Source organism: Haliotis asinina, chromosome 8 (genome assembly GCF_037392515.1).
Source record: "Haliotis asinina isolate JCU_RB_2024 chromosome 8, JCU_Hal_asi_v2, whole genome shotgun sequence".
Lineage (NCBI taxonomy): Eukaryota > Metazoa > Mollusca > Gastropoda > Lepetellida > Haliotidae > Haliotis > Haliotis asinina.
This window is the reverse complement of record NC_090287.1, coordinates 65766582-65790134: the sequence shown is the minus strand read 5'-3', so window position 1 is coordinate 65790134 and position 23553 is coordinate 65766582. Positions and strand designations below refer to the sequence as shown.

The 23553-nt window shown below is 42.2% G+C and overlaps 3 protein-coding genes across 8 annotated transcripts; 1 reads left to right on the top strand and 2 right to left on the bottom strand.

Moving 5' to 3' along the window:
• Window positions 1–181: 181 nt before the first annotated feature.
• LOC137293635 (translin-associated protein X-like) lies at window positions 182–6944 on the bottom strand. Of its 2 annotated transcripts, none has more exons than XM_067824301.1 (4): window positions 6862–6944; window positions 1870–2053; window positions 1528–1661; window positions 182–721 (listed from the first exon to the last, which is right to left on the bottom strand). In XM_067824301.1, exons 1-4 carry the CDS (start codon window positions 6923–6925, stop codon window positions 216–218), a joined length of 888 nt encoding a protein of 295 aa, XP_067680402.1. In that variant the 5' UTR covers window positions 6926–6944; the 3' UTR covers window positions 182–215. The 2 variants fall into 2 exon arrangements, with proteins under 2 accessions (XP_067680402.1, XP_067680403.1); XM_067824302.1 differs by having other exon boundaries at window positions 6821–6892.
• Window positions 6945–6957: 13 nt separating this feature from the next.
• Window positions 6958–19628, top strand: LOC137293633 (acid phosphatase type 7-like). 5 transcript variants are annotated; one of them, XM_067824295.1, is made up of 13 exons: window positions 6958–7228; window positions 7835–7910; window positions 10017–10217; window positions 12182–12376; window positions 12600–12782; window positions 13457–13482; window positions 13653–13750; window positions 14715–14780; window positions 15512–15740; window positions 15934–16059; window positions 16490–16561; window positions 16818–16955; window positions 19049–19572. In XM_067824295.1, exons 3-13 carry the CDS (start codon window positions 10103–10105, stop codon window positions 19130–19132), a joined length of 1332 nt encoding a protein of 443 aa, XP_067680396.1. In that variant the 5' UTR covers window positions 6958–7228; window positions 7835–7910; window positions 10017–10102; the 3' UTR covers window positions 19133–19572. The 5 variants fall into 5 exon arrangements, with proteins under 5 accessions (XP_067680396.1, XP_067680398.1, XP_067680399.1 ...); XM_067824297.1 differs by having other exon boundaries at window positions 6972–7485; XM_067824298.1 differs by lacking the exons at window positions 6958–7228; window positions 7835–7910 and adding an exon at window positions 9566–9759 and having other exon boundaries at window positions 19049–19628.
• Window positions 19564–22847, bottom strand: LOC137293634 (neurogenic differentiation factor 1-like). The gene is made up of 2 exons (XM_067824300.1): window positions 22004–22847; window positions 19564–21729 (listed from the first exon to the last, which is right to left on the bottom strand). Exon 2 carries the CDS (start codon window positions 21702–21704, stop codon window positions 20544–20546), a length of 1161 nt encoding a protein of 386 aa, XP_067680401.1. The 5' UTR covers window positions 21705–21729; window positions 22004–22847; the 3' UTR covers window positions 19564–20543.
• Between the last annotated feature and the right edge of the window lie 706 nt (window positions 22848–23553).

Here is a 23553-nt window from a genome sequence, read left to right as displayed (position 1 = left end):
AGTTTAACAGTGTGTAATGTCAAATCATGAACTACTTATGTTCTCAACGAGAAGCTTGAACCTGAGTGGAATGTGTCCATATATGTATCTCTTTTCCCCTTTTTGTAAAAGGTTGCAAAAGAGATTTACATGTATCACTAAACCACAAAAGAGGTGTTAAACATTCATAATATACACAGAATTGGTTTTTCGACAGATTTATTACATAATGGGCCCTATTCATCACATGGTTCTTCCTGAAACCTGCTGCTGCACTCGGAAGTCCCACTGAGAACATCAGCAATCAGGTGTTTGGGGATCTCAGAGCCACGCACCTGGATTGTATAACATGCATTCTCAACTTTGTGCAAGCTCTGTCTGAGCGTTGACATTTTTCGATTCAGTTCCCGAGAAACATTTCCATAGGACAGAAATGCATCATGTATACGTCGCATGAAAGCACAAACTTTAAAAGGAAGCTGTAAGTCCCCAGCTCCCACACTGTTGATAGTCAGTCTCATAAGTTCACCGGTCAGGTCTGCCACACCCAACATGTACTCCAGGGGGGGAATAAGGACTTGCACAGTTACCTCCCTTTTCACATTTGGAACTGTTGTATCTGCTACATCTGTTGGATGAGCTATGGGGAAGGTGAGGTCATCTTGAATCTGTTGGAGAGTCACCAGGGAACCACTGTGTAGATAGTGATAGAAGGTCACAGCTTCAATGAACTCCTGAAGACCTGAAACAATACAAATTACAGTTTACATCAATTTCTAACTCAGACCTAAATCATGTCATCAATGTTCAATGTACCATCAAAGATTTCAATACCATGGTCATGTCATCCAGACCCCAGGTACAATAACAGATTTAAAGGTACTATAGTAATGCCATCTAGGTCCTAGGTACATCAACAGACAAATGAAGACAATCAAATGCCAAAATAATGTAACAAAGGATCAAGGTACAATCACAAACCTTACTAATGTATCTATGCCCAAGCAAGATACACAATACTGTTAATCTATGAACCTGCAGGAGTGGAATAACTCATGTGTAGACCTACCTGCAGGGGTGGGATATCTCAAGTATAGACCTATCTGCAAGAGTGGGATATCTCATGTACGGACCAACCTGAAGGGGTGGAATATCTTAAGTATAGACCTACCTGCAGAGTGGGATACCTCAAGTATAGACCTACCTTCATGAGCAGGATATCTCAAATACAGACCTACCTGCAAGGGTGGAATGTATGAAGTAAAGACCTACCTGCAGGAGTGGGATATCTCACATACAGACCTACCTGAAAGGGTGGAATATCTCAAGCTACAGACCTACCTACAGGGTGGGATGTATCAAGTACAGACCAACCTGCAGGAGTAGGATATCTCAGGTATAGATCTATCCGCATGAGTGAGATATCTTGAGTATAGACCTACCTCCAGGGGTCGGTTATCTCAAGCATAGACCTACCTCCTGGGGTGGGATATCACACGTATAGTTGTACTTGAAGATCAAGTCACACAGCAAAGAGACTGCTCTCACCTGGGGAGTAAGCCCGCAAGAATTGATATGGGTCTTCCCCTTCCAACTCTTCCGATATCTTCATCATCTTTATCAGCTTTATGTTGTTCAGTTTTTCAAGTGACTGAGAAAGGAGACTATCAGAGTCCTCATTTCTGTGGACAGAAATGACACCAACAATAAACTAGGAGATGTGTCTTTTGTGAGAGGCATTTACAGGTTAGGAGTAAAAAAAGGATAAGAATATTTGGATGAGCAATGGTGGGGCATCATTATTAAGCAAAAGATAACTACGGAACCTACAACCTATACTTCCTGTCTGCTGAATGTAACTCTCAGCACATCTATATACATGAAACCTACCCTGCCACTCTGTGCAGCATGAAGATGGTCCGCTTGCTTTCAATGGTGACATCTCGGCTAAGTTTGACTAATCGTTCATATTTATCATGCCTTGTGTCAAGAAGGACTTGAAACTCTCGGAAGGCTTTTATAACTGTACTGTCTTCATCAACATCTGTATTATTTCTTTTCCGCATTTGTTTTCCTGAAATGAAAGACTGGTATTAGAACTTGTCACATCGTCTCAGTATGAGGGTTAAACCAAGACAAACTACAGGTAATCAGGATTGAGGTGTGTGTAGTTCATGCATGAGTTTAGTTCATGTATCAGGTGGGGTAGCACTGTGGTTAAACATTCGCTCGTCACACCGAAGACCAGGGTCCGCTTGCACTGACTGATCTCAGCGCTACAATTATTGTAAATCCTTAAGACTGCAATCTTAGACTTTGACTACAATCAACATACACTTGCACAAAGAAATTGTATTCTAAGATCATTGTAAGTTACAATCAAAACTTACATTTGGTCTGGACCAGTTGTGAGGAGGTAAGATCATTGTAGTGTGTGACAAAATGCAGTTGAAATGTCAGTTTCAAGAAAATAAGCTATACGTTTGGAGATTGCTTTTACGTTGCATATTTTACGAGTGTGTATTTTGTGTATATTTTGTTATTAATTAAGTAATTATTATTATTGGGTCACAACATTTAGTGTTTAGAATAATTATTATGATGGGTCAGACTTCGTACAATAGATGGCCAGCATTTTTAGGATTCTGGCAGCAGGTTTTCTGGAAATTATCTGCCCTTGGTTTTCTATTTGCTGACTTCCGGGAGATTATTCGAGGACATTCCACATGAGTGGCGATGTTTGTTTGTGCTTGAACTTTCGGGAAACGACTGAATGTATATATAAAGGCTAGTTGCCGTGTTGGAGAGGGACACGGACACACATTCACATTACTGGAGTATATACATCATCAGTCACTGCCAACACTTGATCTTCATAGCCATCACACTGTTCGCTGTGTTACATTCTGCATAACTGTTTCTCTCTCACACTAAGACTTTGGTGAGTTTGCTTTATTATATTTTGTGACCCATTGCCTTACATTTTGTCTCACTTGTATTGTATTTGAAATCTGTATTTTGAAATTGAATTGTGTCCTTGTATAACTTGCTCTCTTTATTAGATCTAATAATACAATATATGAATATTTCAGACTTGTCTTTGTTCTGTTCTGTTCACAGGGGGTTTCTTACATCGTTTGTCATGGCAAATTCTTAACTGTAACACATAAAACTGCACTGATTTGCCATGACACTTCAACAACACAGAGAACCACACACTGGCACATATAACATGAAGAAAGACCATGAAAAGTGATAAGTTAACATCACACTTTGAATAATCACATTTATAGCAACTGGGAATTTCTGTGGGTCATGATTAACTTGTGTATTAGGTTTGGTGAACCTAGTATGTATAGTTTCAGTGATATGCTGTGGCCAGGTAACCATCAAACACATTTTGCACAAGCTGTGTTTCCAGGGAAATAGCAAAACAACAAAACTCTGAAAAACTTCAAAATAGCAAAAGGCACATCTATGGGTAATGATTAACGAGTGTGAAGTTTAGTGAACCTAGTATGTAAACTTTAAGAGATATTCTTCAGACAAAGTTTAGGGAAACATGGACGGATGGACAGACTGAACGCTAATATTAGAAGTATTCATCAAACAGGAAAATACACTTGCTGAGGCATATGAAATTTGCGGAAAAGTTATTTCACAAGAAGAAAGAAAATTATTAATGAAATACGGTTAAATCATTAAAAATAGTGTGAATAAGTATTTAACAACTCATATATTATTTTGTATTCATATTTCCCTGTCATGCATTTTTTCCACAACACTCTCACAGTTATGTCATCCTTTCATATCTTTACAAAACAAACACTTGTGGGATATATTTTATCTTTCAACTTTCATAATTATTAAGTCAATAATTCTAGACGCAAATTTATTCATGTATTTGTTCGTATTTTAATACTTTCATAAAACATGTTATTTCTGTGGTTGCAGTTTCACATTCTTAGTTCATAAATCCAGACGAGGGACAAGTGATTACATATGTTATCCTCTACGCAATCATTTCCTGAAAAGATTTGTGGGATTTTTTCATGAAAATTCTGCAAGATGCAATTGAGGGAGGTATGTGTTGTCCACAGTAACCAATTCCACTTCTGATTTGCGCAGCATGCTATGTGCTCTTGCAGACAAATATAGACAGCAGTCGAGTTTAAGAAATTCCTACCTCCACTGTTGAAGAGTTCAATCTTAGTTAAGATCGCGATCTTAAATTCATGCCGACTTACAATCACGCTAAGATCATCCTTGTGCAAGTGGATTAAGGCAATTGTATTGTGATTGTAAATTTGATTGTAGGGGCCTTAAATTGATTGTAACTAAGTTTGCTCTGTGCAAGGGGCCCCGGGTTTCAATCCCAACATGCATCAAGGCTAGTTCATCCACTTGGTCAAGCAGGACTGAAGTGAAAAATCAACACTAAAATTTAATTTTTGTGTCAATTTGCAGAGACCATATACCAATGGTCTCTGCAAGCAATTTGTAGTGGTGATACCAAACATGTAGAGAAAAACATACCTGTCATAACATGTCCACCATCTAACATCAAACATAATGATGAAATGTCAGTATGAGTTCTTCCCATAATCCCCACTTGTATTCTATTTATAGGTCCGTCTCATATCCTCGTGGATTTCCTATTCTCATGATACTTACCGGTTGTTTACATCACTGTTTGGCAACTATATGAAGTGGCCCAAGGCTGTGAATGATCAATTTTTTTTAAGTGTAACCAATATTGGTGAGTTTTTACTAACTGGGACAAATTATAACTTTTTCCCGTCCTTTCCGACCGGATTCCTCTTCCTTACACTTTATAAAGTTACTTCCTCGTTATGCGACAAGAATAACAGATGCCTCATTAAGTCAGTGGTGGACAACCTTGTTGTTCCCCGTGCTCAAGATTGGTGATACACCTGATGGATCAGGCAGCTGATAGATGCAGATGTTAGAGGAAGAGTCTTTTCATTTAAAAACAACAAGCATTCATACAATAAGAACAGTCTGCATTAGTTTTTCATCTGATATCTGCAAGTACCATGAGAACAGGAAACACCAATATGATAGGATATTTTTAGGGGTGTGGGTTTGGGGTTTTATAACAAAAAACATAAGCCTATATTCTTAGGGGGGCTACGGGTGAAGATCTTTCCACATTATATGTGGCAACACAGATATCAATGCTGAACCAAGATATTCACACAAAGATAGACTTGCCTGCTGTCACTCATATTGTTAGATCAATTGATTACTCAAATCAGGGAGACTATATACAGAGGGAGAGGAAACTCCTTGAAAAGCCCCTGAAAGTATGGGCCGGTATCTTTTCAACAGCTGTTTAAATTTACTGAGTGTTGTGACAACTGAAAACTTACATGTAGAAGATAAGTTAACTATTTTGTCACTTCAGTTTAAGTCAAATAATTGTTATTAGAGTCAGTATTAGGACAGCAGATTTGTAGTAATTTTTCAAGTCGGCATGTTATAGCTCACTGGCTTCCATTTTTGATCTTCATCATGAAGATAGACTAAATTTTAATTGTGTTAATGAAAACTTCTTTCAAACATTCTTTTATTTTTTAGAAGGGAAACATACCTTTAGTTGAAAGGTATTTGCAAGTTACAGTGATAGTTTTATGACTTTAAAAAATTGTTATGGTGTATTTGTGGTGTGTGAAAAATATGGCATATCACCCATCTGTTCTGATCCACCACTGAAATACTACACAACATTGTTTGAGTGTTTCTAGTTATTGCTTCAAAACAATTTTTCACATACACCTTTAATTCTTATGAGGGGAACATACTATCAGGTGCAATGTGTTTGCAAGTAACAGTGATAGTTTCATAATCTAAAAAAATATGTTAGGGTATATTTGCTGATCTGATCTGATCCGCCACCGAAATACTACACTCTGTTGTGTGAGTGTTTCTAGTTAATATTCTAAAACTTCTTTCACATACACATTTAATTTTTATGTGGGGAATATACCATCGAGTGAAAGGTGTTTGCAAGTAATAGTGATAGTTTTATGATTATAGAAGAATTGTTAGGGTGTATGTGATGTGTGTGAAAAGCATGACATATCGCTGATCTGATCTGCCATCAATGCTTGTGATGCTTGAGGGTTATAGTTCTCTAACTTCTTTCTTCTTTGTTGATCTCATTATTTGACAAATCTGGAAAGGTGTTTACAATGCTTTGTGATAGTCTTAAACTTTCTGTTTTTGAGGGATGTGTGTCCGTTAACATTTTGTTAACATACATACCATTTCCTACATGCAATAATATATCTGAACTGATTATTAATGTAAACAAAAACATGTCAAAGTAGATTTCTTAAAAAGCACAGCTGATGTGTTCTAGCGATTCTTTTGTGTTCTTTAACATGTTTTGGGAGGGATGGCCATGGTGTATCATTTGACCTTTCACTCGTTCATATATTTACTTCTTTCTTTATTCTTTTTTCTTTATTTCTTACATTCATTCACATACAATTCTTGCTCTTAATTCTTACTATAATTAATTCTTTGTAAAATTCCCACTGATGCAATAAACTGGCTGAAGTTCTGAGAAACACTGCTGAAGGGAACAAATCTCTGTGTGCGTTGGACCATGATGAGTAACACGTTAATTAGTACAAATGGTCGAGAAAGCAAGCGAGTGATCTATCCCTATTGTAGATTATCCCTGCACAAATGTTTACATTAGGAATGCCTCGATGATACAATGTAACGCCTTTCAGTATTACTTCTGTACAAACATCAATTTCACCCATCAAGGTGAATATTTAAGAAAATATCACAATTAATGTAAACGCACTTAAATTTCCCAAATTATTCTGCAACTGGTTCAAAACTCACCATTACCTGACGCCATATTGTTTACATCCTGTTCATGGCATGAACTCCCTACATCGCTATCCATTAGCTTGCGTTTATGCGAATTGTTTTTGTTCCGAGAACGTATGTTTACTCATGAAATAACTGAAGGAAATAGGCGTTGCGTTAGGACGACTGCTGTGAACAAACGAAGGGTCACTAATCGTGTACATCCGTGCTGAACTTCATCTACAGGGTTTGGTAGCAACTAACCAAAGAGGGTGATAAAAGTGACCCTGATCGAAGTATGGAGGTCCCCGTCAGTGTTGGACAATGGTATTCTTTCAACAAGTCACGATGACGTGGTTACAATAAGTCCTCGGGGACTTCCGCTAAACCATTCAAAAAGGTCGGTTGCGAATGTTGCTCAGGCAAGCTGGGTCCGGGGCTTTGTGACACTGCAAAGAAGGGATTAACTGTCCAACGTGGTTACTTTTCTGACTGGTTAAACAATGCGTGAATGTGCATTACACATATATATATCGGAAAAGGTGTGTGCAGAGTGTAAATCACCACGAGTTGATAAAGGAACAAATCGAGGTGTGCCGAGGATAGTTTTACTTTTTTCAACTAGTGTTGATATATTTGATATCAGAAGACTCGAGGGTGAGATTCTATTTGTCATAAAATCACTCTTCATTAGTGTTCAATAATCATGTACGTCTGAATACTGTACTACCATTAGACCTTCAGTGCAGCGATGCCATAGCATTGTGACGTCATTAAGTCCATGACGGCATAGTACTGTGCAAAATCTACCATCAAAACGATATCTCCTGGGAGATATCGTCTAATCTTACACAAGCAGTATCCCCTGTGAAACACAGTTTTGGATGATAAAAACATCATGCACAATATTTATTTTTCTATATAGCTCTAAATACTACATTTGCATTTTGTTTACCAATATTGATTTTGTTGTGGAAATAACCAGTCGCATTCTTGTTTGACTTAGGCGATCTGACGGAATATCTGTCGTTCGAGGCAGACGACACTAAGCCAGAAATACGACAGTGTTTTGCTGTATGACTGTAAGTATAAACTACGTTTGTACCGAAATCGCATATAACGAGCTGACGGCCGTTTGGTCCTGTGCTCTTCTTGCATTGTATGTCGAAATTCGCACACGTATCTCCTTATTGAACAAAAATGGTAGCCAGACTGAATTCTTATAAGTGTAGTTTACAGTACGATATAGTGGCCCCATTGTCTGTACGACTAGCCTAAGAGGACAAAGGGCAGCAGTGACAGGTAACCTATTCGTCTGGTAAAAGGGCAGTGTTACAGGTCCGATCTCCTGCGGTGTTTTAGTGACCCATCTACATATCTGTCAATACTAGTTTGCCTCAAACGAAATCGAGAGAGGTGGACCTCTGGCGCTGACATCATACATATACAGTTAAAAGGAATAGCTGTGCGTCCAAAGAGAAAAATGCATGCACCGCAATGAAACGCCAGAACATGTCCTGCTACACTGCATTTACTGAGTTCACTGGACATAAACAAACACCTAACACTACAAACACTCATATAAGAAAGTATAATTCTTTGTGGATAACAACTATTTGATTACATATGATGCGACGTTTCTGTATGGATCCTTATACCGTTGTCTTGCTTGACAACTCTTATTACTCATCAACTTCTTATAATGCAAATCCAACATACCACTACATGCACTCCTTAGCCCACTAAATAACACCCAAACCTTCAAACTATCATGATCACTGAAACAGACTACATTAAAAGATAGGCTGTATGTTATTATTGCTCCGTGCGCACCCCAAACAGTACCCACAACACAACATCGTAGACATGTGAGTATGTGCTCAACAGGATTAGAGCAGATTCTAAACCAAGCCTCTATCTTGTATAATTAGGTTATCGTAGGTAATCTTGTTGGCGTGATGCTGACACATATGATATTTCAAATATGACAAATAACAGACGATGGTTCTTCAGCCAGCATGTGCTAATGGTTCTTCAGCCAGCATGTGCTAATGGTTCTTCAGCTAGCAGGTGCTAATGGTTCTTCAGCCAGCATGTGCTAGTAAATCACATTTGTTGCGTACATTACCTGAGGTTGAATTACCTTAGTGACGTCAATCCATTTTCTGCTCACTCCATTACTTTTCAGGAATGGAGCGATGTATACCAGTTTGAAATTAAACACTTGATTTTGTCATTTTGACATTAAATTTTGATGACAGAAATATTCCCGATCCTGTAAATGTAATTTAACTAGGGTAGATCTGTACTAAAGAATGGAGAATTACTCGGAAATTACTCCCTACATAATGCAGTAGTTGCATTCCATTGTGATTCAATGATCTTGCACTTAGTCTACGATTTCCGGCGCATAATGTAACTGAATGTGTATGAGTGCCATTGTATATATGTTGTATCTCACTTAAACCTTTGGCAAATTGATGCCAAGCTGTATCCAACTGAAGTGAATGACCAAAATATTTTTATAAAACCCAAATCTGCCATATTAACCATTAGGCCAATTCCGGGACTGAGACCAATCAGTGGCATTACCGTGCTCCAGTGCTTGAGGAAGATTAACATCCAGTGTTTCCAATATTTTTTCAATATCACAGTGTATTACATGGGACAGGGTTACCTTCCCACACGAGACCTTGTGTCCCGTCTAAACCTAACAGACACAGTTTCAGTATGAGCCACAAGTGCAGTGACATCTTAGTACGTTGGTACAGCCTTGTATTGATACAGTACAACCAAAATGACGACTTCAGGTTGACAATAATAATACAATTACTCGTAAGCACCCGACACAGGGAAAAACCAAAGGCGACAATTGGGTGACAGTGTGCTGCTGTGTTATGTCCCCACACATCCGGATGGATTTATTGGATGGTGAGTAACTAGGTCATTCGTTTCTACTAAAGCTCCTGTCGGGAAGTGGGACTCGAGGTTTTATCAGTACATAACTTCAGTCTCTGACTCAAACAGTTGATCTACTGACGACGCACATCAGGTGATGAGGTCAATCGATTACATTATCCTGTAATTAGGTGTACGGGCAACATATAACATCCTATGTGTTAACCCTCACGTCACACATGATATTGTCACTGGAACGCTGTCACCACGTGTGTTTCTCCCCGAGTCAGGTGGCCTCCCCTGGTGCAGATAGCTACTGATCCGCGAACACACCGTCAGTTGTAAGCGAATTCTAGAGGTGACTGGAAGAACAAACATGAAGTTAGTCGTCTGCGCGGTTGTGCTTCCCGCGCTCATCCTTGCCACACATGGGATCCTGGAACACAGAACCATCTACCCACAGCCGGAACAGATCCACCTGTCTTACGGAGGTGTGTATGTAAGGGAGTTTACGTGAGTGTCACACGGAGGTGTGTGTGTGTGTGTGTGTGTGTGTGTGTGAGAGAGAGAGAGAGAGAGAGAGAGAGAGAGAGAGAGAGTGTGTGTGTGTGTGTGTGTGTGTGTGTGTGTAAGGAACAGTACGTGGTTGTCAAAAGGAGGTGTGTGCATATGTAACGGGTTGTTTATGGGTGCCATACGGATTGCACTCAAAATTGTATGATGTTCTCCCCAACTCCATTCGCTCAAGTGTTCCGGCACCCACTTCACCTCTAATTAGAAGCATTGTCTTTATGATAGTCCTGTGCCAGTTCACATGTGTCCTCTAGTAAGGAAGAGCAAGCCTCTACTCGCTGATGTAAGTGAGGTAGATGGGTCAACAAGAGTGTATCTTATTGTATTGTAGGTTAGAATAGGTGTTATCGACGGCATTTTGCAACAGGGGATATCACATGTCACAGTGTCAGCGGTATCGCTTTCACATTGATAACACTCCGATAGCTGTATGTCAATCATGCAGGAGATTAACCCATCGATCGACATTAGATGTGGGGTGCCGGAGATTAACCCATCGATCGACATTAGATGTGGGGTGCAGGAGATTAACCCATCGATCGACATTAGATGTGGGGTGCAGGAGATTAACCCATTGATCGACATTACATGTGGGGTGCAGGAGATGACCCTGGTACTGTCGTCACCTGGTCGGTTCAGATCTCAGTCTCTGATCTAATTCTCTGAAATCAAAGTCACTTGGATGTTAGTTGTCTTGAGTCATGTAATCCAAGCTGACAGACCCCCAAAAGAAATAATGACGGCTAGATATCACCAAACAGTTAAATAGGTTTCAACATGTCGTCATACGGTCATGCAAACATTGCAAAACAGCCTCAGTCCCACCATGTCCTTTCAACAACAATGAAACCTCAACACACACGTTGTCAACGAAAAAGTAGTTATATTCTAGAAAAATACAAGGATGTTTCTTTTGAGAGTTAACCTTCAGATACTTCTCCGATCTAAAGGTTTTTCATCACGTAATCCGCCATTACAGGAGTTCTCGACATTAACCTGTAAGCTGGTCATACACAGGGCTGTCATATTGGGATGCATTCTATCGCGCATGTTATGATTACATCAAGAACGTATGTAAACACGTGATTAGTGGCACTTCTTGGAGACAGAGGGTAAGCAACCTGAATATAAACCAGCCGGTACAATGACATTGCTAATGACCCACACTGACTGTTTCCTTGGTCTCAGAGAAAGTAGTAAGAACTGAACTCGGACTGCTATGAGTGCACAAGTGCAGATTTCCTCAGTTCTGAAACTAAACAATAGCGCCAGTTAGATCCTATTTATAGTGCAAGGATAAATTCTTTGATGAAGTATCTGGGACTGTGTGATGGTCTGTTGTGTCCTGCAAACAAGATTACTGAAACTCTGGACACACGGTTATCGTGATAGGGTGTTCACCAGCAGCAGTGTCGGCACACCGGAGATGTTAGCCCATGTAGTGGAGGGGGCAATGTGCGTGGCATCTACCGTTCTTAGGTCTGAAATATATAAAACAATTTGATATTACCTATCGATATTTCTGCAGGATGATATGAAAATTCTCAGAAATGAAACCACATGTTCATATGTTACTGTAGCATACCTTCTCGTATATCAAAAGAGCTCTTTACCAAACATCTCTTTCAAAGATTTTTCTCAACTGCTTTGGATGTCTATAAGCCTACACGAACTTACATAAGAGAAAACATCCTCATTAACGGTTTTTGTCTGGTTGGTACAATTTTACCTAATCTTTCTATGTTTCGTTTCCAGTGGAAAACGTACGTGTCTCATGTACACATGTAGTCGGAAGTCGGATATGGTGCTTAAACTACTTTATGTGTACCAATCAAGGAAGGTACAATGAAGGACATTTCTGAAGTGGGTGTTGTTGTTGCAGCCGCCCCCGACCAGATGGTGGTGACGTGGGTGACTCTCGACAAGGCCGGCACCGCCACTGTCAACTACGGAGAGGGGAAACTCGATCAGACCCAGTATGGCACCACCACCGTGTTTACTGATGGTGGCACCGAGAGGCGTGTTCTCTACATACACCGTGTAACGCTGTCGGGTCTGACCCTTGGACACCAGTATAGTGAGTAGTTGTAGATCTTGCCCCGAGAGGCGTGTTCTCTACATACAACGTGTAACACTGAGAGGTGTGTAACAGACGGATCTGACCCATTGACACCAGTATAGTTTGTAGTTGTAGATCTGGCACCGAGAGGCGTGTAACACTGTCGAGTCTGAATGTTGGACACCAATATAGTTAGTAGTTGTAGGTCTGTTGATGGAATGCCATCATTTACGTGTTCCAGCGTACAGATGCGGGAGTGACGCCGGCTTCAGCTCCCTCCTCACCTTCAGGGCGATGCAAGGCGGCAGTGACTGGAGCCCCAGACTTGCTGTCTTCGGTGACCTTGGCAATGAGAACCCACGTGCATTGCCCTACTTACAAGAAGAGGCCGAGGCTGGACACTTTGATGCCATTCTCCACGTGGGTACGTGACAAACATTGGCATATCGTCACGTATGTACGTGACAGACATACGCAGGTGGCAACTAGACGTAGGTGCGTGACAGACTGATGTTGGTGATATCTCCAGGTAGTTACACGACAAACATATCATCGTATCTACCACGGTAACGTGAAAGGTGTGCATGTGTATGTGAAAGTATGTTTGCTAGGTTGATGCACGTGTGTTCATGTATGTGTAGGATCGTCTCCATAGAAATTCCCCCAGATATACCAGGACGATATGAAAGGAATCCTCTGACTTGTTCACAAATGGAGACTGTGAAAATAGGTTTTTCAAAGGAAAATGATATTCAAGCGCCCATACAGGCACCACATCTGCAGGACATATTGGAGATGAAGCACCACATTGTTTCCCCTGTCTCGCCATCATCTGTCATCTCTGGACATTTGGCTGACGAGGCCAACAACACATGCCACCTGATACACCAAGGACGTCACTTGTTGTAGTGCTGTCCTAGACGCTGGGCAGGTGTAATGGCAAGTGGACGAAACGCTTGGTCCACACGATGGTGATTTCTGACCCCCAACTTTCAACCTGGTCGGCGATTGTGTCTGTGTGCGTTTGTAGGTACATGCATGGGTGCGCTTACGTTTTACTAACGTAATTCCTAAACACGTACATTTTTGTTTTTACAGGGGACTTTGCCTACGACTTTGACACCGTGAGTATCACCTGCAGGGTAGAGGAAGTGTCGTGTGTGGATAGTGGTGAAAGTGAAGTATTTTCTGTAGATAGTGGGGGAATATGGTGTCCTTCCTTTCTGTGGGTTATGGGGGAGGGAGATAGAGATGGCGCGTTAAGGACAGAACTGATGCCATGTATTGTTTTCAGGACAATGCCCGCCTCGGCGATGAGTTTATGCGGCAGATAGAGCCCGTGGCCGCCATGGTTCCGTACATGGTGTGTGTTGGTAACCACGAACACGCATAGTGAGTACTTCCGGTATTAGCTGTTATCACAGGACTAACTTCATACTATCAACCTGTCGCCACACTTTATGTTGTGCGATAACCCAGTTCGTGTGAATTTACTGATTACATGAATATGGAATAAAGTTGTTGTTTCAACACAGCCAGATTAACAGATTAACTGCATTTAAGTATAAAGTTCAGTACAGTAGCCAGAGTTTGTATGATAGTGGAAGTAATAATGATAATGGTGATAATAAATTTACATCAAGGCCAAGGGTGTTGGAAGATCGAATAATTTCAACCTGTCCATCCAGTCTAAGTTTGGTTGAGCCATCTGTATTTTCATCACTGACCTTGTTGCTATTGTATTCGTAGCGCCCCTGACCATTGTACTGCCACCCTTTAAGTTCTATTATTTTTGCTGTTTTTCAGTATCTTGTATTAATTAAAACAACTAGTTAAATTTAGGAGACAGCTGTTACCTGTGTGATATTTCCCTTTTGTTGTTTTTACGGACACATTTCTGATTTACCCAAGTCAGAACAGTGTCTTTGAAATAAAGGAGACTATTAACCGAGATCTGCACAATGCTACCTATATAACCATGTTCTCTGGCACACCGTCATGTTGGACCTCTCAGTTCGCTGCGGACAGTTGTGTCCCTTTGATATGCTGGTATCCTGTGAGCGTGGGTTCGAATCTCGGTTTGCCGGGGCCATGTTTCCAGGGTTTACAGCACCATGTCGAGCTCTAAGACCTGCATCAATTCGTGCATTCCTCGTGTGGTGTAACTGAAACACTGGTTATGGCAGCAGGCTCAGCCCTGACTGAACATGGTCCGCTCCTTCTTCCGTGTAGTCCAAGGAGGTTGTAGTCCACCCTTTGATGATCACCTCGCCCCTGACGTACACGTGTAGAGGCTGTGTAAAGTGGGACATGGATCATATACTCACACACAAATAATAATAATCTCCTCTTTCAGCAACTTCTCCAACTACAGGAACAGGTTCACCATGCCTGGCGGAGACGGAGAAGGGATGTACTTCAGGTAGGAGCGTGAAACCAAAACAAACCACGAGTGGCGATTTTCTGTTGTAGGAATGGACATCGGTACAGCTTGTTCATCTTGACCTGATCAAGTCAATACTAATGGTTCGCGTGACAATGTTATATTTGGTTGTGCCTATTATTGAGCAGGGGTGCGCCTTTGTCAATTGATTGTCAATATGTCTGAACGGTTGACGTTTGACACTTCAGTGTCGAGAAATCGTCAGCAATGTCCTAACTTTCTTTAATATTCGTTTAGTGTTTCCGATATATGCATGCTTCGCCTGAACGCAACATTAATTTAATGTTGCATCTGATTAATGAAATTAACCTGCCGTTTGTGCCATTTGACCTTCCGGGTCATGCATATGGAGAGTGGCTCAGGTCAAGGTTAACAAGCTGCATCATGGTACATTACAAGAAACCGAACTGCTTATTACATGTTAATAGCTTTAAAATATAATCCCAGATATTGAAAGCCTCAAACGTGAATGGGTTCTCCTTTTGCTCCCTTGTTTCAATCAGAGAGAGAGAGTGAGAACGTCACACACATGCGTCACACAGTCACATGCGAGAGAGTGAGTGAGAGAGGGGGGGGGGGGGGAGAACGTCACACACAGGCGTCACACAGTCACATGTGAGAGAGTGAGCGAGAGAGAGAGAGGGAGGGGAAGAGAACGTACACACATGCGTCACACAGCCACACTGGCCCATGGTATCACACTACTGCAGCTGGAACATCGGCCCCGCCCACATCATCAGTTTCTCCACCGAGGTGTACTACTACGGCGTGAGCACAGAGAGTATCCGTGCCCAGTACGAGTGGTTGCAGAAGGACCTCCAGGAGGCCAACCTCCCAGCCAACAGAGCCGCGCGTCCGTGGATCATAGTGATGGGCCATAAGCCCATGTACTGCTCTAACAGAGACACAGGGAAACTTTGTGACAACCCCGACAACCCGGTAGGTGGTCAACATGGTTGTGATGCCATCGAATCTGATCGAATTTCTTATTCCCTGACTTAACATTGTGTTCCCGGCGTCAGCGTGACAGTAACAACCTGTGCTAATGCTTGACTAAGTTACACAGCCATGTGTCACTGAATGATGACAACTGTAGGCTATGTTCACGTTCTGGAGATGTGTCTGATCACAGATTAGAAACGGCAACAAGTACTACCCAGCCAGTCTGGAGGAGCTGTTCTACAAGTATGGCGTGGATCTGGAGTTCTATGCTCATGAACATTCCTACGAGCGGCTGTGGCCGGTGTACAAGACCAAGGTACGTAGACTTTACTGCATCCACAGATGATCACAATATGTGGAGAATTTACGTGTGCTTTCCGTCTTGATTACATTTGCCGACTAGAAGCCACGTGTGATGACTACATTCTGTGCTAATGCAAGTCGTAAGAGGTGACTAACGGGATCGGGTGGCCAGGCTCTCTGACGTGCTTGACACACGTCATCGTATTCCAGTTGCTGAGATCGATGCTCATAGTGTTGATCACTGGGTTGTCTGGCCCAGTTACTATTATTTCCAGCTATATAGGTGGAATTGTGCCGGTTGCGGCGTAAAACTAAACTTACTCTCTCATTTCAGTGAACAGCGCACTCTGGTGACAGGTGCCATGTGTTCACGTCAATTCAACTTCTGATGTTCTTTGGACCATTGTTTTTTACATGACTCGCTGTTTTTGTTTTCTTTTCAGATATGCAACGGCAGCAGTGACAAACCCTACGTGAATCCTCAGGCGCCCGTACATATTGTCACTGGATCAGCCGTGAGTAGATAGCATGCTGGTTCCAATGCAGATGCAAAAACTGATGGGTAGGCGGATCCAACGCGGGGTTGGGGGTGCGCATTGAAACTCGAGTGACATTGAAGTGTGCACATCCACTTTCTCACTGGTGTGCACATACTCCCCCTACCATCCCTCAACCCCACCCCCAACCCCCTTTCTCGAAAAACTGTATCCGCCCCTGCTTTTTTTCCCGAAGTCCACGTGGAGTAAAGGGTGCTACACTATTTGTTCACAGGGTGACAGAGAGGGACAGACCAAGTTTTTACATACAGTTTTACCCTGGTCTGCCTTCCACTCGGACGACTATGGCTACACCCGGGTGACGGTGCAGAATGCAACTCATCTGTACATGGAGGAGATGTCAGTAGACAAGGTTTGTACCTCCACAAGTCACTATGTGATATCTGGTGTATTCGTAGGCACCACATATTGCACAACACGTGATCTATCTGGTGTATTTGTAGGCATCTCATATTGCACAACACGTGATCTATCTGGTGTATTTGTAGGCATCTCATATTGCACAACACGTGATCTATCTGGTGTATTTGTAGACATCACATATTGCACAACACGTTATCTGACTGATGTCTTCGTAGGCACCACATATTGCACAACACGTGATCTGTCTGGTGTATTTGTAGGCATCACATATAGCACAACACGTGATCTATCTGATGTATCTGTAGACATCTCATATAGCACAACACGTGATCTATCAGGTGTATCTGTAGCCATCTCATATTGCACAACACGTGATCTATCTGGTGTATCTGTAGGCATCTCATATTGCACAACACGTGATCTGTCTGGTGTATTTGTAGGTATCACACATGGCACAACACGTTATCTGTCTGGTGTATTTGTAGGCATCACATATTACACAACACATGATCTATCTAGTGTATCTGTAGGCATCTCATATTGCACAACACGTGATCTATCTGGTGTATCTGTAGGCATCACATATTGCACAAGACGTGATCTGTCTGGTGTATTTGTAGGCATCTCATATTGCACAACACGTGATCTATCTAGTGTATCTGTAGGCATCTCATATTGCACAACACGTGATCTATCAGGTGTATCTGTAGCCATCTCATATTGCACAACACGTGATCTATCTAGTGTATCTGTAGGCATCTCATATTGCACAACACGTGATCTGTCTGGTGTATTTGTAGGTATCACACATGGCACAACACGTGATCTGTCTGGTGTATTTGTAGGCATCTCATATTACACAACACATGATCTATCTGATGTATTTGTAGGCACCAGACATTACACAACACGTGATCTATCTGGTGTATTTGTAGGCATCAGACATTGCACAACACGTGATCTATCTAGTGTATCTGTAGGCATCTCATATTGCACAACACGTGATCTATCTGGTGTATCTGTAGGCATCACATATTGCACAAGACGTGATCTGTCTGGTGTATTTGTAGGCATCTCATATTGTACAACACGTGATCTATCTGATGTATTCGTAGGCATCACATATTGTAAAACACGCGATCTATCTGGTGTATTCGTAGGCATCACATATTGTACAACACGTGGTCTATCTAGTGTATCTGTAGGCATGTCATATTGCACAACACGTGACCTATCTGGTGTATTTGTAGGCATCACGCATTACACAACACATGATCTATCTAGTGTATCTGTAGGCATCACACACTGCACAACACGTGATCTGTCTGGTATATTTGTAGGCATCACATATTGCACAACACGTGATCTATCTGATGTATTTGTAGGCATCAGACATTACACAACACGTGATCTATCTGGTGTATTTGTAGGCATCAGACATTGCACAACACGTGATCTATCTAGTGTATCTGTAGGCATCTCATATTGCACAACACGTGATCTATCTGGTGTATCTGTAGGCATCACACATTGCACAACCCGTGATCTGTCTGGTGTATTTGTAGGCATCACACATTACACAACACGTGATCTATCTAGTGTATTTGTAGGCATCTCATATTGCACAACACGTGATCTGTCTGGTGTATTTGTAGGCATCACATATGGCACAACACGTGATCTATCTAGTGTATTTGTAGGCATCGCACATTGCACAACACGTGATCTGTCTGGTGTATTTGTAGGCATCAGACATTGCACAACACGTGATCTTTCTGGTGTATTTGTAGGCATCGCACAATACACAACACGTGATCTACCTGGTGTATTTGTAGGCATCATGCATTACACAACACGTGATCTATCTGGTGTATTTGTAGGCATCACATATTGCACAACACGTGATCTATCTGGTGTATTTGTACGCATCAGATATTGCACAGCACGTGATCTATCTGGTATGCTTGTACGAATCAACATATGATATATTTTTGCAGACACATACTACACAGCACGTGGATAATGTAAATGTACAGTCATATATTTGAGACGGTTAATTTATTTTGTTTTCATTTTATACAGAAGGGAGCTGTTATCGATAAAGTGTGGATTGTACGCGACTCACATTCTGCTGGCCAGTTCAACTGTCAGGTGGTACCCACGTAGAGGAAGCGCACCACCTTACAGGGTTACCTCCCCTCCAGGAAAACATGATTAGCAAATCAGCAGCCCATCGATAACTTTACCGTCATGTGATATACATATATATACTTTGCACACTTACAACTTTCATATTGGTGAAACCATTTTAATAATCAATAAACATTAAACTTATCATTACTATGATTATTTGGATTGAGAGCATAGTAGTAAGCGGGAACACCAATATTCAAGATAAATCTAACTATATGATACAAAGTACCTTTTGCTATATGATGAACGTACAGTGTAGCAACATGATACAAGTACCATATAGATGTATGATACAAGTACCATATAGATGTATGATGCAAGTCCAGTTTAGCTGTATGATTTTAGCAGTGCGTGCGTGCGTGCGTGCGTACGTGTGTAAGGTTGAAAATATATGACAAAACCTGTTCCGAGATCAGTTTTATTGGTATCATCGTATTATGAATACAAATCAGGTATTTCGTACTGATAAGAAGGGTGTGCATTTTTTATGAGAGCTTCAGACTCTCTGAACGCAACGTCTAATGTCTTGTATTGCCATCTATATATTACAGCCTACCATATGTAATGCTCAATGTCTACGTGTCTAATGTGCAATATACCGTAAATGATGTATACGTTAGACATGTCGCACGCGTGCACGTGCCACGCGCGTTTTATTGTCCTGACACTTCACACATGCATTACAATCTAGATAGTGGACACGCTATTCACTGTGTATTACCATATAGTGTATTCGTCAGACACGTGTCAGACGTGTTTAGCTCAAATCATATGTAAGATCTACACGTGCCACATGTTCATATACACTAGATAATGTGTACGTCCTACGTTCTATGCGCTACTTAATGTGTCGGTTCTACACGAGTCACAAGACCATATGCTCTAGAAAATGTGTAAGGTGTAAGAAATCTGGAGATGTAAGAACAGGCTGAAGTAGATTGTTGTGAATAGTAAGACATTCAGTAAAAAATATGCTCTAGAAAATGTGTAAGGTGTAAGAAATCTGGAGATGTAAGAACAGGCTGAAGTAGATTGTTGTGAATAGTAAGACATTCAGTAAAAAATATGCTCTAGAAAATGTGTAAGGTGTAAGAAATCTGGAGATGTAAGAACAGGCTGAAGTAGATTGTTGTGAATAGTAAGACATTCAGTAAAAAATATGCTCTAGAAAATGTGTAAGGTGTAAGAAATCTGGAGATACAGGAACATGTTGAAGTAGATTGTTGTGAACAGTAAGACATTCAGTATAAGATATGCCATTTCTACATAATACTTAATTCTTACACATCAACGTTTTACACATCCAGTGTCTACTACTACCTCGCCATAGTCATTCATTAATCTGATATGTGTACATAACTGAGTGGATGGGACCTAATGAGGTTTAATCGTGGAGTAAGGCATCCGTTATCATATCCATTGTGTCGTCGTTGTTAAAGATGATGGAAGGGGTGTTAGTTAACGCTCCGTCGTGTACAGACAAGACATCTGTCAGTGAGTGTATGTCCGAGTAGGCAGGGAGCTGACCATAGGGGGGAGATGTCCAGACCAGCCCATCAGCAGAACACTGGCCCCCACCCGCAGCACTGAAGGGATACGGGGGCGCCGGCCTCGTCACAGACTCGCAGAAATTGTCTCCTCCCACACACGGATTGATGCAGTGCTCCAGACGGCTGCTGTTGTCTCTATCTGTACAACTCCCCGCATGTTGTACAGTGTGTTGTATGGAGAGGATAGCATCGCCACATTGAACAAGGTCACTAGCGGGTTGTTTGGCGTTATTAATACCCAGAACACTATCAGTACCTTCAGTGGACAGCCTTGACTTGTAGCTGGGACTTGTGTCGGTCTCACCCAGCGAGTCACACACATTACTATTGTAACCACCTTGTACACTACCGGGTGTAGTTACCTGGTCCGGGACAGGGCTCTCATGACAGCCCTGTCTACTATCCATTACACGGAAAGGATGGCTGTCCACTGTGTCGCCATCCTCAACAGGCATCCCACGGCCATGCGGGGTACTGGTCGGAATGTCTGTCACGGCGTCTGTGACGCTGTTAGTGGCAACGCCAATACCGTCTGTAGTAACGTGATTCTGAGAGTCAGTAACACCTGCGTCCCCCACCGCCTGTGGACCACCTTCAGCAGTACTGCATGACTCTCCGAGGACCTCCCGCAGGGCCGCGATATAGTTGACAGCCAGCCGCAGTGTGGTGATTTTGGTCAGATTGGCACCGTCAGCCGCCGGGCCACACTGGGTCGGCAACACTGTCTGCAGCTCCTGGAACGCAGTGTTTATTTCCTTCATGCGACCCCTCTCCCGAGAGTTGGCGGTTTTCCGACGGTATTTACTGAGGGGTGGTGGACGCGACTTGGGTTTGGGTTGTTTAGGAGCAACCAGCCTTTCCTCTGTCTCTAGGCGAGTCACCAGTGTCTTCTGACGCAGGTTGTATTTCCCTCTCTTGGGCCTTTTGGCAGGTGGCTCTGATTCCACGTCCGTGGTCTCTTGACAGTCGGCGTTGCCATCGTCCACATTCGCCATGGTGTACTGAGCTGTAAGTGTAATTCTGGAATCAGAAATAGCATCAGCAGACTAGTATCTGGTGCCCAGGTAGATGGTGTATAATCACAGAACGACAATCAGTACAAGTCTGTGATAAATCAGACAATGTCACATCCTTTGTGGCCATGTGTGTACATGTGTGTGTGTGTGTGTGTGTGTGTTGCATATAAAGACTATGGTTGTATGTGTTACACATAGCACACACTCACACATGAACACACACGCACACAAGAACACACACGCACACAAGATGCACGCTGAGGTTTTCAAAAACTTACGTCTTGTCGACTCTGTAAGAGTTGAACGATAGCCTCTTGATTTATATGAACGGTTTTCGTCAAATGGATGATTTCAGTCTGTCACTCTTTAACCATAAACATCAACATCAAGGTGAGATAGGTGATTTAGGAGACACACACATCCTGTTGAGGCTGGACCTTAAGAAGACACATATCCAGGTGAGGTTGGTCCTTTAGAAGACACGCATATCCAGGTGAGGATGATCAATTAGGAGACACAGACTTCCAGGTTGGTCTTTTAGGAGACACACACATCCAGGTGAGGTTGGTCATTTAGGACACACAGACATCCATTGAAAACATGTATGTTGGAATGGTCGGTTGAAGATGTACTCACACATATCCAGGTGGGAGAATGTCGGTCATGTGGCTAGAGAGAGAGAGAGGTGTAGTGTGTTAATGGTGCACATTCAGGCAGTGAATGCATCTCTGTCTCAGCTGCATCAGGTCGCCAACACTAGATTATCCTTGTCATCATTTTCTCCCGATAACTTGTGTTTAGCACTGCAGTATTCCTTCAGACGAGAAGGTTATAACATTTGTTCAGATAATTGTATCTTTTCAAAATAAACTATCCCTTCTTCAGGTCACAGGTCAAGCCTTGTTAACGTTGTCACGTGCCTCCAGGTCACTGCACATCTTTAAGGGTATGGTCCTCCCCCAGTCGGGTAATACACGTGTATTCTGTGTGATGGTATGACACAGGTACTGAAGGTAGCTGGTCGCTGCCACGCCCCATGTCCTCGCTCCTGTGTCTGTCAAGCTTGGACAGAAGCCAGGCTCGACTGGAATGTGAGCGTCCTGACCGGGCAGTCAGACAGACAAGTAGATCGGGCCCATCCCACTCAGCCCAGCCAGTGGAGCGTGCATACCTACATATGTCTTGCCGCGTACATTGTCACGCTCTCCCCTCTCTCATACATAACCAAACAGGCAGGCTTTGTTCCCCAGCCATCGCCGCATCTACCCGAACAATACCCGTCTATTTAGCGGACGCCGAGCGAGAAGCAACTGAAAGATGATACGTCAGGCTGCTACCTCTCCACCACCGGTCGACGTCGACAGACCTACCCAGTCAATCAAGCACGCACGAGCGAGCCCTCCACACAGGTGTAAGTGATCAACATACACTTGCCTCAAAAACATTCACGGGACGTGCGGAAGGGGGCATCTTATGACAAAAATAAGAAATACGGCGCTTCTTCCGAGTATGCCCTTCAGGTTCCTCATGGAGCCGAACAACAAAAAGTTATAAACAGAAGCTCGAGTTAGTGCAAGCAAGTGGTACTGTATATGCTGTTTAAAAAAAGGAAATTGGAATTACATAATGCACGTTAAATTGTCTGACCTTGGTCTCCAACATTACAATAACATACATGTTGATTATCATATTCCCTTTGTTGTTTGGGAAGTAACACGTAACTAATTCGATCGTTTTAACTCATCTTAGATGATTCTATTTCAAACGTAAATCGTACCAATAGATATGGAGGTAAAAAGTTAAGTATTACCTTTAAAGATGGGATCCT

What these genes read in the sequence shown, in the direction of transcription:
- LOC137293635 (XM_067824301.1), bottom strand. Translation starts at nt 6,925, where the DNA reads ATGGATAGCGATGTAGGGAGTTCATGCCATGAACAGGATGTAAACAAT. An exon ending in CAATATGGCGTCAGGTAATG is followed by an intron (nt 2,054 to 6,861) that starts GTGAGTTTTGAA and finishes CTTTCATTTCAG; the next exon opens with GAAAACAAATGCGGAAAAGA. An exon ending in ATGCTGCACAGAGTGGCAGG is followed by an intron (nt 1,662 to 1,869) that starts GTAGGTTTCATG and finishes TTCTGTCCACAG; the next exon opens with AAATGAGGACTCTGATAGTC.
- LOC137293634 (XM_067824300.1), bottom strand. Translation starts at nt 21,704, where the DNA reads ATGGCGAATGTGGACGATGGCAACGCCGACTGTCAAGAGACCACGGAC.
- LOC137293633 (XM_067824298.1), top strand. Translation starts at nt 10,103, where the DNA reads ATGAAGTTAGTCGTCTGCGCGGTTGTGCTTCCCGCGCTCATCCTTGCC. An exon ending in GACCCTTGGACACCAGTATA is followed by an intron (nt 12,377 to 12,599) that starts GTGAGTAGTTGT and finishes TACGTGTTCCAG; the next exon opens with CGTACAGATGCGGGAGTGAC. An exon ending in AGGAGATGTCAGTAGACAAG is followed by an intron (nt 16,956 to 19,048) that starts GTTTGTACCTCC and finishes CATTTTATACAG; the next exon opens with AAGGGAGCTGTTATCGATAA.